The 15739-nt window shown below is 53.3% G+C and overlaps 2 protein-coding genes across 3 annotated transcripts in view; one reads left to right on the top strand and one right to left on the bottom strand.

Annotated features, from left to right (window-relative positions):
- Window positions 1-5948, bottom strand: part of MAGT1 (magnesium transporter 1) — a 24838-nt gene extending 18890 nt beyond the window's left edge. Inside the window, exons 1-2 of one of the 2 annotated variants that reach the window (XM_040334404.1) lie at window positions 5813-5948; window positions 98-267 (exon numbers count right to left, since the gene is read on the bottom strand). In XM_040334404.1, coding sequence (XP_040190338.1) covers window positions 98-267; window positions 5813-5899 — 257 coding nt within the window. In that variant the 5' untranslated portion in view covers window positions 5900-5948. Of the gene's footprint in view, window positions 1-97; window positions 268-5235; window positions 5275-5812 lie in introns of those variants that run through there. The other variant, XM_040334405.1, reaches the window with a different exon arrangement.
- Window positions 5949-7066: 1118 nt separating this feature from the next.
- Window positions 7067-15526, top strand: LOC120921904 (cytochrome c oxidase subunit 7B, mitochondrial). Its single transcript, XM_040334407.1, has 3 exons — window positions 7067-7192; window positions 13863-13987; window positions 15326-15526. Exons 1-3 carry the CDS (start codon window positions 7156-7158, stop codon window positions 15401-15403), a joined length of 240 nt encoding a protein of 79 aa, XP_040190341.1. The 5' UTR covers window positions 7067-7155; the 3' UTR covers window positions 15404-15526.
- The last annotated feature ends 213 nt before the right edge of the window (window positions 15527-15739 follow it).

Raw genomic sequence — 15739 nt, 5'->3', positions numbered from 1 at the left:
GTCGGTGGGACTGCAGAGCGGTGAACATGACAAGGGGGGAGGGGTTGGGGGAGGGGACAGACATGACGAGGGGAGGGGGAGGGGGGGGCGTCCTTACTTGCACACGGCACACTGTCGGTGGGACTGCAGAGCGGTGAACATGACAACGATGGAATAATTTCTGGGCGGAGCTTTGATGAGCCGTCGGAATTTATCGCCATTCATACGGATGACGGGTCTCTTACTGGCCCAATCCATCAGCTGACCGACCTTCTCCGACAACAACATCTGAGGAGACATGGAGGAGGAGTCACTACAAATCACAGAGATGGGGGAGGGGGAGGGGAATACCGATCGTCTCCCGGGGGGGGGGGGGGGATAGGGATCGTCTCCCCTGCAGATTGTTACATAGAAAAGAAGGTCTATAATAATATATGATGGAGACAGAAGATCAACCAAAACTCCAGAGAGATCACATGATACAAATGTTATACATGGAGGAGAATAAGTATTTGACCCCCCTTGGTAGTTGGGGGAGGTTCCTTAGTAGTTGGGGGAGGGTCCCTTAGTAGTTGGGGGAGGGTCCCTTAGTAGTTGGGGGAGGGTCCCTTAGTAGTTGGGGGAGGGTCCCTTAGTAGTTGGGGGAGGGTCCCTTAGTAGTTGGGGGAGGGTCCCTTAGTAGTTGGGGGAGGGTCCCTTAGTAGTTGGGGGAGGTTTCTCAGTAGTTGGGGGAGGGCCCCTTAGTAGTTGGGGGAGGGCCCCTTAGTAGTTGGGGGAGGGCCCCTTAGTAGTTGGGGGAGGGCCCCTTAGTAGTTGGGGGAGGGCCCCTTAGTAGTTGGGGGAGGGTCCCTTAGTAGTTGGGGGAGGGTCCCTTAGTAGTTGGGGGGAGGTTCCTTAGTAGTTGGGGGAGGTTTCTCAGTAGTTGGGGGAGGGTCCCTTAGTAGTTGGGGGAGGTCCCTTAGTAGTTGGGGGAGGTCCCTTAGTAGTTGGGGGAGGTTCCTTAGTAGTTGGGGGAGGTCCCTTAGTAGTTGGGGGAGGTCCCTTAGTAGTTGGGGGAGGTCCCTTAGTAGTTGGGGGAGGTTCCTTAGTAGTTGGGGGAGGTTCCTTAGTAGTTGGGGGAGGTTTCTCAGTAGTTGGGGGAGGTTCTCAGGTCTCCACACATCTCAGGAGGGATTTTCTCTTCTTTACAGATCTTCTCTAAATCCTCAAAGTTTCTTGGCGACTCGAACTCGGGCCGAAACAACCAATCGATTAATCGGCCAGAAACATAATGGGGGTTAAATAAACTAAAATGATCCCTTTATAGTACAAAACAGCAAATCTCTCCTGTAAATATCACTTTCTCTGTCCCACAAATGACCCCCCCACAGGAGCGATCATTTCCTCTTATTTTAGTTTTTTTACCCCCCATTATGTTATTAACCACTTCCAGACCTGCGCACGACGATGTACGTCCTCTTTTTAAAGATTGATATCTCGGTAACGGCAGCAGCTGCCACAACCGAGGTATCCATCTTTAGTGTGCGCGGTCTGGTAAACGATAACGGCAGTCTCCGCGGCGGATTCGCCGTTATCGGTGGCGAGAGAGGGGCCCCCCTCCCGCCGCTCTCCCGCCGCTTACCGGAGCCGTCGGTAGCGGCGGAGGCGATCGGGTGCTGTCGGCTGCTGAGCGGGGACGAGAGTGAAGGAAAAATCTCCTTCGCCTGTCCCCATAGCTCTGCTGGGCGGAAGTGACGTCAAAACGTCAGTCCCGCCCAGACTCTTAAAGAGACAAATTTTTTTTTTGTCATTTGAAAAAATGACATTTCCAAATTTTTTTTTTTTTTTTTTTGCATTTAACCCCCAGATCTCATATATAAGAGGACCTGTCATGCTTTTTTCTATTACAAGGGATGTTTACATTCCTTGTAATAGGAATAAAAGTGATCATTTTTTTTTTTTTCAGTGTAAAAAGTAATAAAATAAATTAAATTAAATAAAAAAAAACAAAAAAAAAATTTTTGAAAGCGCCCCATTCCGACGAGCTCGCGCGCAAATGCATACGCGAGTAGCGCCCGCATATGAAAATGGTGTTCAAACCACACATGTAAGGTATTGCCGCGATCGTTAGAGCGAGAGCAATAATTCTAGCCCTAGAGCTACTCTAACTCAAAAAATGCAACCTGTAGATTTTTTTAAACGTCGCCTATCGAGATTTTTAAGGGTAAAAGTTTGACGCCATGCCACGAGTGGGCGCAATTTTTAAGCGTAACATGTTGGGTATCATTTTACTCGGCGTAACATTATCTTTCACAATATATAAAAAAATTGGGCCAAATTTATTGTTGTCTTATTTTTGAATTCAAGAAAAGTGAATTTTTTCCAAAAAAAGTGCGCTTGTAAGACCGCTGCGCAAATACGGTGTGACAAAAAGTATTGGAATGACCGCCATTTTATTCTCTAGGGTGTTAGAAAAAAAAATATATAATGTTTGGGGGGTTTTAAGTAATTTTCTAGCAGAAAAAACTGTTTTAGTCCTGCAAACACCGAATCTGAAAAACACCCACGGTACTGAAGTGGTTAAACATCTCAGGCCCGGGTCACACCGGAAACGCACTCCAGTCCATTTCCAGGTTTTCACATCCAGGATTTTTTTTCAGCCGCTGCGTATTTGGAAAGGGGCGGAGACTTTAACCCAAAACGCTGCGATTTTTTTTTTTTGGTTCAATGGAGAAGCTGCAGAAAAACATTTTTGTGGCAATTTGTGTTTTCTAATCCGCCCGGCAACAAATCCGCCAAAAAAATGTAAATATCGCAGCAATTTATTTTTTAACTGATTATTTGAAACAATAAATCGGCCAAGTAATCAATGATGAAAATAATCGTTCCTTTGAGCTGCACGCTGTTCTATACGCAGCACTCCGCACATCCGATTCCGTATATCACAGCGCTCAGCCAATCAGGAGAGTCTTTTATCGCAGGGATACATGAGATCGCGTCTGGGGGGGGAGGGGTGAGACACTCGGCGTCTTTCCAAGGTCAGAACCTCAGGACTCTGCGATTATAGAGACGAGGTGGCAGAGTGCGGGCGCCTCTGTGCGGCACCCGGTGTCTCCGGCTCGGTGAACTTCCCCCCAACGTCTGTGCGATGGGAGGGGGAGGGGTGAGACACTCGGCGTCTTTCCAAGGTCAGAACCTCAGGACTCTGCGATTATAGAGACGAGGTGGCAGAGTGCGGGCGCCTCTGTGCGGCACCCGGTGTCTCCGGCTCGGTGAACTTCCCCCCAACGTCTGTGTGATGGGAGGGGGAGGGGTGAGATACAAGAATCCTCCAATGTGTGATCACGTGACTGACGCGTGCACTCTGCAGCCTCCCCGTGGCCCCGCCCCCTCAGAGGAATTCCCCCAATCCCCGGAGGCAGAGCGCCCGCTGCCTATCTCTGTGCCCTGACCCCGCACACAGATGGCACAGCGGCGGCTCCATGACAGTCTGCACGCTCTCTCATCCCATCCATCCCGGCCGCTCACCTCGCTCCAGTCCCCTTGGTACGCCCCTGGGAAGCATAGGCCACGCCCTCAATTAGCGGCCATCGCGGCATGACGAGATCGCACGATCGCACGTGGAGGGGTCAGGCGGCCGACGCGCACAGGATACTCCAGCTCTGCCGCCCCAGGTCCCCAATTCTAGTCGCGATTGCGACCTGGCGCCCGGGGTTTGTCTAACCCTGCCAGAGCCCAACACCCAACACTGGAGCCTGCGCCCACAGCCCGACACCCTGCCCAACCCTGGAGCCTCCGCCCACAGCCCGACACCCCCCCCAACCCTGGAGCCTCCGCCCACAGCCCGACACCCCGCCCAACCCTGGAGCCTCCGCCCACAGCCCGACACCCCCCCCAACCCTGGAGCCTCCGCCCACAGCCCGACACCCCGCCCAACCCTGGAGCCTCCGCCCACAGCCCGCCCAACCCTGGAGCCTCCGCCCACAGCCCGACACCCCGCCTAACCCTGGAGCCTCCGCCCACAGCCCGACACCCCGCCCAACCCTGGAGCCTCCGCCCACAGCCCGACACCCCGCCCAACCCTGGAGCCTCCGCCCACAGCCCAACACCCCGCCCAACCCTGGAGCCTCCGCCCACAGCCCGCCCAACCCTGGAGCCTCCGCCCACAGCCCGACACCCCGCCCAACCCTGGAGCCTCCGCCCACAGCCCAACACCCCGCCCAACCCTGGAGCCTCCGCCCACAGCCCGACACCCCGTCCAACCCTGGAGCCTCCGCCCACAGCCCGACACCCCGCCCAACCCTGGAGCCTCCGCCCACAGCCCGCCCAACCCTGGAGCCTCCGCCCACAGCCCGACACCCCGCCCAACCCTGGAGCCTCCGCCCACAGCCCGACACGGGGCCCCCAGAGGAAGGAGAATCGCCTTCCCTTGGTTGGGTTCCCCCCACTTTTAGATCATGTGATCACATCCAACATCTTTATGTGTATTCACCCGTCTGATATCACCAGAGCCCCGCCCAATACTCCTCCCACCCCCCCAATAGACAATCCTCTCACTATAAGCCCCACCCCTGACACACTCCTCCCACTATAAGCTCCACCCCCCAATAGACACTCCTCCCACTATAAGACCCACCCCCAATAGACAATCCTCTCACTATAAGCCACACCCCCTAGACACTCCTCCCACTATAAGACCCACCCCCAATAGACACTCCTCCCACTATAAGCCACACCCCCTAGATACTCCTCCCACTATAAGACCCACCCCCAATAGACAATCCTCCCACTATAAGCCACACCCCCTAGACACTCCTCCCACTATAAGAGCCACCCCCAATAGACAATCCTCCCACTATAAGCCACACCCCCTAGACACTCCTCCCACTATAAGAGCCACCCCCAATAGACAATCCTCTCACTATAAGCCACACCCCCTAGACACTCCTCCCACTATAAGACCCACCCCCAATAGACACTCCTCCCACTTTAAGCCACACCCCCTAGATACTCCTCCCACTATAAGACCCACCCCCAATAGACAATCCTCCCACTATAAGCCACACCCCCTAGACACTCCTCCCACTATAAGACCCACCCCCAATAGACAATCCTCTCACTATAAGCCACACCCCCTAGACACTCCTCCCACTATAAGTGTCACCCCCCCCCGACAATGACACTCCCCATTATAAGCCCCGCCCCCTGATAAAAGATGACATAACAGGACATGGTGTGCGCCCTGCCCCCGGTGTATGACTCCTTCCCCCGGGTCACCTCCTTCTTCTTCTGTCCCTCGGTCCCGCCCCCCCGGTGTATAACTCCTCCCCCCGGGTCACTCCTTCTTCTTCTGTCCCTCGGACCCGCCCCCCCGGTGTATGACTCCTCCCCCCGGGTCACCTCCTTCTTCTGTCCCTCGGTCCCGCCCCCCCGGTGTATAACTCCTCCCCCCGGGTCACCTCCTTCTTCTTCTGTCCCTCGGTCCCGCCCCCCCGGTGTATAACTCCTCCCCCCGGGTCACCTCCTTCTTCTTCTGTCCCTCGGTCCCGCCCCCCCGGTGTATAACTCCTCCCCCCGGGTCACTCCTTCTTCTTCTGTCCCTCGGACCCCGCCCCCCCGGTGTATAACTCCTCCCCCGGGTCACCTCCTTCTTCTTCTGTCCCTCGGACCCCGCCCCCCGGTGTATAACTCCTCCCCCCGGGTCACCTCCTTCTTCTTCTGTCCATCGGACCCGCCCCCCGGTGCATGACTCCTCCCCCCGGTGTATGACTCCTCCCCTCCCCCGGGTCACCTCCTTCTTCTGTCCCTCGGTCCCGCCCCCCCGGTGTATGACTCCTCCCCTCCCTCGGGTCACCTCCTTCTTCTTCTGTCCCTCGGACACGGCCCCGCACAGGATGAGAACCATCCCGGCCACCAGGAACATTCTGCTCGCCGCCTCCATCTCCTCCACTTCCTCCTCTCCTCACCGACACCGGCGTCCTACGTCATCACGTCACAACACCGAGGTGCCGCTCCCTGATTGGAGGGCGCCGGGAGAGCTCCGCCAATCAGCGGACAGGTCGTTGTTCCACTCCCATTTGTCGGAGGACAGGTGGGCGGAGCCACGCTGACAGCTTCATTCATGGAGAGGGCGGGGTCTGTGCGCAGGCGGCCAATCAACTTCAGGGTCATGTACCGGGACTGAGTGCCTCCCTTTCTCCGCCCCTTCCTCCCTCCCCTCCAATCATCAGCGGCGAGGGACAGGATGTCCTACAAAAGCGGACTACAACTCCCGGTGCATTGCCATGAAATGTGTTTTGCCATGAAATGTGATGGTCCGCCTCCATCACATCCCATTGGCTCACTCATGTCATGTGACATATACACACGTCATCAGTCTCAGCTAGGCTATTATAGGGAGAGGATCTCCTCCCCCTGTGATAGCTTGAGTTATATATGTGGATGAGGGCTGAAGTGTTGCCCCTTCACCTCTTCTGCGCCTGCTCCTTCCATAGAACTGAGAGTGATACCCGTGTAACCAAAAGATAATATAAAAGTCGTATTGGAGAGTATGGGGGATTTCCAGGGTGCAGAATTCAAGAATCAAAGCACGGAGCTGCTATATAGTGTTAGGAAGGAGAAGGCAGTGTGATATGCACAGCTCTGTGAGGAGCAGCCTGTGTGCAGTGAGTGCATTGCTCGTGTAACAATGTATAGAAACAATGATCACACACACACATCTATAGGCTGCTCTCAGGCTGTGTGGCCAGCAACACACACACACACCATGGGCAGCCTGTATAATGGGGCAGCCTGTATAATGGAGCAGCCTCCCATCTGCCTGCCCCCCTCTCCTCTCTCTTAGCCCTTTGAAGAGCTGCACGGGGGTTGACCTCCCTGGGTGCGCGAGTAAGCTACATTTACTACTACAGCTCCGTGCAGCTATTACAGGGGGAGGAGATCCTCTCCCTATGATAGCCAATAGCCTAGCTGAGACTGATGACGTGTCTATATGTCACATGACATGAGTGAGCCAATGGGATGTGATGGAGGCGGACCATCACATTTCATGGCAAATCACATTTCATGGCAATGCACCGGCGTGCAGTGCGTGTACTCCGCGTCAGGGGGCGTGTCTGGAGAGTGGCGGATATCCGGCGGCGCCATTTTGTTTTTCTCCATTCGTGTGTCAAGGGTAAGAAGAGGAAGAAGAAGAAGATGTTGTCCTTGGTGAGGAGCGCGCTGCAGATCTCCGGTGAGTGGAGGAGGGGAGGAGATACACAGGAGTATATAGAGAGAATACGGGAGAGGAGTATATAGATAGATATAGGAGAGGAGTATATAGAGAATACGGGAGAGGAGTATATAGAGATATACAGGAGAGGAGTATATAGATACAGGAGAGGAGTATATAGATACAGGAGAGGAGTATATAGATATATATACAGGAGAGGAGTATATATATGTATACAGGAGAGGAGTATATAGATATATACAGGAGAGGAGTATATAGATACAGGAGAGGAGTATATAGATATATACAGGAGAGGAGTATATAGATATATACAGGAGAGGAGTATATAGATATATACAGGAGAGGAGTATATAGATACAGGAGAGGAGTATATAGATACAGGAGAGGAGTATATAGATATATATACAGGAGAGGAGTATATATATGTATACAGGAGAGGAGTATATAGATATATACAGGAGAGGAGTATATAGATACAGGAGAGGAGTATATAGATATATACAGGAGAGGAGTATATAGATACAGGAGAGGAGTATATAGATATATACAGGAGAGGAGTATATAGATATATACAGGAGAGGAGTATATAGATACAGGAGAGGAGTATATAGATATATACAGGAGAGGAGTATATAGATATATAATGGAGGGGAAATTTGTATATACAGAATGGAGGTGAGATATATATATATATAGAATATGGGAGAGGAGAGTGTGTGTATATAGATATATATATATATGATAGATCTGTATATACAGAATGGAGGTGAGATATATATTTTTCTGAATGGAGGGGGGGGGAGGGGTCATCACACACACACGTTGTGGGCGGAGTAATGGGGTGTTAGGACCTCCCTTCCTGTTTCTATAATAATCGGGTGGATGTTCTGTAGTCTCTGACCCCCTGGTTGGCTCCTCCTCCTCCTCTCAGCCCCCTTATTGGGAGGGGCGGGGACACAACGAGGTGATTGGACGTACGATGACAGGTCCTCTTTATATGGAAGGATTTCTTCTTCTTTAGGATCTTTAATATTTTCCAACAAGATGAAGATTTCCTATTTATAATAGGAGAGGGAGATCGTCCAATCACACGGAGGGGGGGGTATCGTCCAATCCCACGGAGAGGGGGGGGGATCGTCCAATCCCACGGAGAGGGGGGGGGATCGTCCAATCCCACGGAGAGGGGGGGGGATCGTCCAATCCCACGGAGGGGGGGGATCGTCCAATCCCACGGGGAGGGGGCGGAGATCGTCCAATCCCACGGAGGGGGGGGGGATCGTCCAATCCCACGGGGAGGGGGCGGAGATCGTCCAATCCCACGGAGGGGGGCGGGGATCGTCCAATCACACGGAGGGGGAGATACAGAATATACATGACTGAGCTCCACTTCATGCTGAATAATCTCCATTAAAGTGAAGCTCCACCCATAAATGGAACTTCCACTTTTTGTATTCCCCCCCCTCCCCCCCCCGGTGTCACATTTGGCACCTTTCAGGGGGAGGGGGAACAGATATTTGTATTTGCACCTATGGAAGGTCGGGGGGTGGGGTCTGTGGAAGGTCAGGGTCTGTGGAAGGTCAGGGGGCGGGGTCTGTGGAAGGTCAGGGTCTGTGGAAGGTCAGGGGGTGGGGTCTGTGGAAGGTCGGGGGGCGGGGTCTGTGGAAGGTCAGGGGGCGGGGTCTGTGGAAGGTCGGGGTCTGTGGTGAGGATATTGTATAGAAGGTCAATCATAATTGATTAGTTGTGTAGATAAGAATTGCTGATTGTCACCATTACTAATAAAGTTTATACAAACATCTCTCTGTCACACCCCTCCCCCCCTCTAAACTACAAAACGGGGATATTTTTGAGATTTTTATTTTTCTAGTCGGAAATCAGCAATTTTTAGCGGAACTGCAACATCGCGGTGGACAAATCGGACACTTTTGGGGACCAGTGACAACAATTGGAGCTAAAAATATGCACTGTCACTGTACTAATGACAGGGAGGAGGTTATGGGGGGGGGCGATCAAAGGGTTAAATGAGTCCCCCGGGAGTGATTTCTGTGTGGGGGAGGGGATACACAGGAAGAAGAGCTGAAAACACAAAGATCTCTTTTGCTCTCTGACAGATTGGGGATTTGCTGTGTGTGGGGGGGAGGGGAAGGTTGGGGGGGAGGGGCTCCGGAAACCGTTTTTCCAGCACAAAAGATCGGCAGCTACAAATCTGATATAAATCCCGGAGCCGACTCTTCATAGAAGAACATTCCGCCTCGGAATATTCCCACAATTCTCCTGATACCTGGGAGAGGGACAACGGACGTGACGAAACGCGCTCAGGGGGGGTTCAACATCCCGACACCCATCTTGGTACACCCGGTACTCCGCAGTAAGCCGGCAGCGGACATCTTGGTACACCCGACCCACATATGTCAGATTAGGTGTCACAGCCCCCCTCCCCCCCCTCGTGTCCTTGTATCAGTGCCGCCACCTCCTCTGCTTAGAAAAGTGTCACATGGTCTTACCAGCGAGAACTCCCCCCCCCCCCCCCCCCCCCCCCTGGAATTTCCCATTCACGTCTTCACACTGGGCGGGGGAGGGGAGAATGAATGGGGAGCTCTTCGGAAACGCTCGGATCGGATCACACTGTGATGTGAGAATCCTGCGAATCCGCAGCGGCTTCCCGCATCGCAGTTCACGCCGTGCTATGCCAACTGCTGGGGAGTGTCGTGTGTTAACCCCGCCCCCATTTCATCTCGCGTATCGCACTGCAAGCTGACCGTTGGGACGTGAATCGGATCGCATGTCTGTGACCCCTCCCCCTCAATGTCATGCGATTCTGATCCCAACAAAGAAAAGGGGTCCTGTGCGTCTTTGGAGCGATATCCGTATATCCGGGATCGACAAACCCCTGGGTGCCACTGCGACCTGGGGGCGGCACAGCCGGGGGGGTATCCTGTGTCTCTGTGCGTCTCTGTGCGCCCCGCCGCCATCGCAGGCCTAGGCTTCCTTCTGTGATCTGCCGCCATCTTGTGTCTGTGTGCAGCGCCATTGCAGGCCTACGCTTCCTTCTGTGATCTGCCGCCATCTTGTGTCTGTGTGCAGCGCCATTGCAGGCCTACGCTTCCTTCTGTGATCTGCCGCCATCTTGTGTCTGTGTGCAGCGCCATTGCAGGCCTACGCTTCCTTCTGTGATCTGCCGCCATCTTGTGTCTGTGTGCAGCGCCATTGCAGGCCTACGCTTCCTTCTGTGATCTGCCGCCATCTTGTGTCTGTGTGCAGCGCCATTGCAGGCCTACGCTTCCTTCTGTGATCTGCCGCCATCTTGTGTCTGTGTGCAGCGCCATTGCAGGCCTACGCTTCCTTCTGTGATCTGCCGCCATCTTGTGTCTGTGTGCAGCGCCATTGCAGGCCTACGCTTCCTTCTGTGATCTGCCGCCATCTTGTGTCTGTGTGCAGCGCCATTGCAGGCCTACGCTTCCTTCTGTGATCTGCCGCCATCTTGTGTCTGTGTGCAGCGCCATTGCAGGCCTACGCTTCCTTCTGTGATCTGCCGCCATCTTGTGGTGGCCGTTGGTATTTTCACTGCCCAACAATCTCCTTCCCTCTAATTACAGCCCCCAAACGTTATATAACACCCCAGAGAATAAAATGGCGGTCAGTGCAATACTTTCTGTCACGCTGTATTTGCACAGCGGTCTTACAACGCGCACTTTTTTTCAGGGCTGTGGAGTCGGTAGATAAATGTTCCGACTCCTCAGTTTTATGTACTTCAGACTCCGACTCCCCGACTCCGACTCCTCAGTTTTATGTACTTCCGACTCCGACTCCTCTGTATTAATATGCAAATGTATTTTATAGATTCCTTGAGTGAAAGAAACGCAACCTACCACAGGACTACTGGCTGGGAAGCCGACAGTCTACTGTATTGCACCGTTTAAGCAAAAGACAAACACAATGAAAACAATCAAGTGACTGGATAGTAGCAGCAGGCATAAACATCAGGAACAGGATCTTTACCAGTTCAAAAATACAAACCACATTATTTGGTTGTTTTAGAACAAAAACAAAGCTTATCTATAATGAACTAAAAACAAAATCTGCAAAACCTAGAAATGGTTTATATTAATCTTGAAATGTAGTTCTAGGCTTAGCAAATCCATTCAATGTAGAGTTCTAAGGAAGAGAATTTCCTCTGCCAGATCCTCTTTCATAGAGGCTCTTAACCACTTGCCGACCGCGCACCACAGTTATACGTCCACAAGGTGGCTCTGCTGGGCGAGAGCACGTAATATGATGTCCTCTCTCTTCCAGCCGCCACTAGGGGGCGCGCGCGCGCCCGACTCCCGTGCGTGTGCCCGGCGGGCGCGATCGCCGCCGTGCACACGTGATCGCTCGGTACAGAGCGGGGACCGGGAGCTGTGGGTGTAAACACACAGCTCTCGGTCCTGTCAGCGGGGGAAATGCTGATTTTCTGTTCATACAATGTATGAACCGAGGATCAGTGTTTCCCCTAGTGAGGCCACTCCCCCTACAGTTAGAACACACCCAGGCATACTTGACCCCTTCCCCGCCCCCTAGTGTTAACCCCTTCACTGCCAGTGGCATTTTTATAGTAATCTAATGCATTTTTATAGCACTGATCGTTATAAAAATGCCAATGGTCCCAAAAATGTGTCAAAAATGTCCGAAGTGTCCGCCATAATGTCGCAGTACCGAAAAAAAAAATCGCTGATCGCCGCCATTACTAGTAAAAAAAAATATAATAAAAATGACATAAAAATACCCCCTATTTTGTAAACGCTATAACTTTTGCGCAAACCAATCAATAAACGCTTATTGCGATTTTTTTTTTTTTTACGAAAACGTATCGGCCTAAACTGAGGAAAAAAAATGTTTTTTTTTTTTATATATTTTTGGGGGATATTTATTGTAGCAAAAAGTAAAAAATATTAATTTTTTTCAAAATTCTCGCTCTATTTTTGTTTATAGCGCAAAAACTAAAAACCGCAGAGGTGATCAAATACCACCAAAAGAAATCTCTATTTGTGGGAAAAAAAGGACGCCAATTTTGTTTGGGAGCCACGTTGCACGACCGCGCAATTGTCTGTTAAAGCGACGCAGTCCCGAATCGCAAAAAGTACTCTGGTCTTTGGGCAGCAATATGGTCCGGGGGGTAAGTGGTTAAGTCAGCCTTTATTATTTTTAGGGCTGAAAATAATCTTTCTGACTTGGGTGGCATTGCAGTAACTATTCTGGCCACATCACTAACGATCTCTGGATAAACAAGGATGGCTTCTTCAGCAGTAAGTTCTGATGAGCGATCATACTTTTCAACTTCTTTTAGTGCTTTATAAAACTCCTGTTGTTGGAATTTTTTTATTTGGACACTTCCTGGTTCTCTAACATTCGTTCCCTGTAAAAGCAGAACACAACACTATGGAAAGTAGAAGTATTGCAGCTCCTAATTGTGCGTTGCGTGCCATATAGTGAAGCACATGAAAAGCGCGCTTCTTCACGGTCACTTAACGTGTTGGTTTTGCGGTTACGTGAGGCACGGCATGCATTGGTCTTTATTCTTACAGTAGAGAAGTCTTTAATTATAACTTTTTGTGAATTGGGACATTTAAACTTGCTTTTTTTTTTTATTTTTTATTCCAATCTAAATTTAGTAGGAGTCGGAGTCGGTGAATTGTTTGCCGACTCCGACTCCAGGTACCCAAAATTTCCCCCGACTCCGACTCCACAGCCCTGGCTCTGATTGGAGGGAAGGAGACGGCAGTGAAATCACAGGAGAAGCTCCATTAGCATTGCTGGTTGTCTGTCATACCAACGGCCACCACCAGATGGCGCCAGATGACAGAAGGAAACCTGGGCCTGCAGAAGGCCGCAAAGCCACGGTCTTAATTACAAGCCGGCGCGGCCCGACGCGATCACGTGGCGGGGCGCACGAAGACACAGAATACGCCAGGTTGTGAATTGTAGTCGCAATGGTGACCTGCAGTCACACCTCAGCGTTTCAAAACCACGCCATTTTGTTCAGGTCACCGATGTGAGAGGCGGAGACTCGCCTGAAATCCCCCCCCTCCCCCCCAGGAGCTTTTCTCAGGCGATTTGCTTGGAATGGGAAGGCGGCCCGAGGACCTCTTGCCTGTCGGGGGCCCCGTCATGTCCGCACTTCCGATCCGTCCGTCGGCTTCAGGGGCCGGCATTGGTGGTACGGGAGCGTCAGACAGTGTCCTACTGCGCATGCGTGAGTTGCACTTGCTGAGCGGTCAGTAATCTTCTGGGGGGGAGGGGGGAGAACAAAGGTGCCAGAAAGTAATGGCAGAAATGTACAGCGGTGAGGAGGGACGGCTTAAAAAGATAGAAAACTATAAAAAAGACCATAATGGGGGGGGGGGGGGAGGGGTGATTTGTTACTCGGGAACAATTTACTTTTTAGCCGGGAATTGCGCTTTATATCTTAGGAATGATCTTCTGCTCCGGGAGTCTCGCGTCACGCATGCTCTGGAGAGGACATCCAGGATTACCATACAGGGGGCGGGGTCATAAGATTTTGAGTCACAAATTCTCGTTTTGTTTTTACATTTTATTCTCTCGGCGCCGATCACTTTTATATGTATTGCAGATAATCCCCTCCCCCGTTGTACCTTCCCCTCCCCCTCATGATGATATTGTGTGGTTGCAGGTCGGGGGGCGCAGAGAACGATCAGCAGACGATCTCATCACAAAGCCGAAGCCGACTTCCATGACAAGTATGGGAACGCCATCCTGGCCTCCGGGACCCTCTTCTGTATCGGCATCTGGACTTATGTGAGTGTCCCGCCCCTTTTCTCTCATAGGGGGGAGGGGTGATGTGTATTGGGGGTGTCCCGCCCCCTATCCTCATAGGGGGGAGGGGTGATGTGTATTGGGGGTGTCCCGCCCCCTCTTCTCTCATATGGGGATGTGTATTGTCAGTGTGGGGGAGGAGTCAGTGGGGGAGGGGAGTCGGTGATGAGATGTGGGTGTGGGGGAGGAGTCGGTGGGGGAGGGAAGTCGGTGGGGAGGGGGAGTCGGTGTGGGGGAGGGGGAGTCGGTGTGGGGGAGGGGGGGTCGGTGTGGGGGAGGGGAGTCGGTGATGAGATGTGGAAGGAGTCGGTGGGGGAGGAGTCGGTGTGACGATCTCTTTTTTTTGTCGGTTTCAGGTGAGATGAGGGGGAGGAGTCGGTGTGGGGGAGGGGGAGTCGGTGATGAGATGTCGGTGTGGGGGAGGGGTCTGTGGGGGGAGGGGTCTGTGGGGGGAGGAGTCGGTGTGTGGGGAGGAGTCGGTGTGGGGTGGGAGGAGTCGGTGTGACGATCTCTCTCTCTGGTTTCAGGTGAAATGTGTGGGAGGAGTCGGTCGGTGTGTGGGGAGGAGTCGGTGTGTGGGGAGGAGTCGGTGTGTGGGGAGGAGTCGGTGTGGGGGAGGGGAGTCGGTGTGTGGGGAGGAGTCGGTGTGGGGAGTCGGTGGGGGAGGGGGAGGAGTCGGTGGGGGAGTCGGTGGGGGAGGAGTCGGTGTGGGGAGTCGGTGGGGGAGGGGGAGGAGTCGGTGTGGGGGAGGGGAGTCGGTGTGTGGGGAGGAGTCGGTGTGGGGAGTCGGTGGGGGAGGGGGAGGAGTCGGTGTGGGGAGTCGGTGGGGGAGGGGGAGGAGTCGGTGGGGGAGGGGGAGGAGTCGGTGTGGGGAGTCGGTGGGGGAGGGGGAGGAGTCGGTGTGGGGGGAGGGGAGTCGGTGTGTGGGGAGGAGTCGGTGTGGGGGAGGGGGAGTCGGTGATGAGGAGTTGGTGGGGGGAGGGGTCTGTGGGGGGAGGAGTCGGTGTGGGGTGGGAGGAGTCGGTGTGACGATCTCTCTCTCTGGTTTCAGGTGAAATGTGTGGGAGGAGTCGGTGGGGGAGGGGGAGGAGTCGGTGTGGGGAGTCGGTGGGGGAGGGGGAGGAGTCGGTGGGGGAGGGGGAGGAGTCGGTGTGGGGGGAGGGGAGTCGGTGTGTGGGGAGGAGTTGGTGTGGGGGAGGGGGAGTCGGTGATGAGATGTCGGTGTGGGGGAGGGGTCTGTGGGGGGAGGGGTCTGTGGTGGGAGGAGTCGGGGAGGGGGAGGAGTCGGTGTAGCTGACGATCTCTCTTTGTCGGTTTCAGGTGATCACCTCCACAGGGATTTGCTGGAACACGTCTCCGGTGGGGAAAGTGACGCCGAAGGAATGGCGGCAGAAGTAGAGGGACTCCGGAGTGAGCTGTACATGGACCAGCCTTGTGTCCCCTCTGTGACCTCTGTGGCCCCTCGCAGGGCGGAGCCCGGGGCCCGATGTAATAAATCTGAAATAAATGTATAAAACTCTTCTGGAAGTTTCTTCTTTCCTGTGTTGTGAATACAATAATTGTATCTGTGATCTTCCAATAATTGGGGGTGTAAAACACGGGGGGGGAGGGGCTCAGTTCCTGGAGATCTTCAGGGTGGTGATTGGTTGGATCGGCTCGGTGTCTGTGGAAGTGGGCGGGGTATAATTAAAGTGGATGTAATCTCTCCATATGTGAAGGGATCAGCCTCGGATG

Source organism: Rana temporaria, assembly GCF_905171775.1.
Source record: "Rana temporaria chromosome 9 unlocalized genomic scaffold, aRanTem1.1 chr9a, whole genome shotgun sequence".
NCBI classification, from domain to species: Eukaryota; Metazoa; Chordata; class Amphibia; order Anura; family Ranidae; genus Rana; species Rana temporaria.
This window is presented reverse-complemented; position numbering and strand designations above follow the sequence as displayed.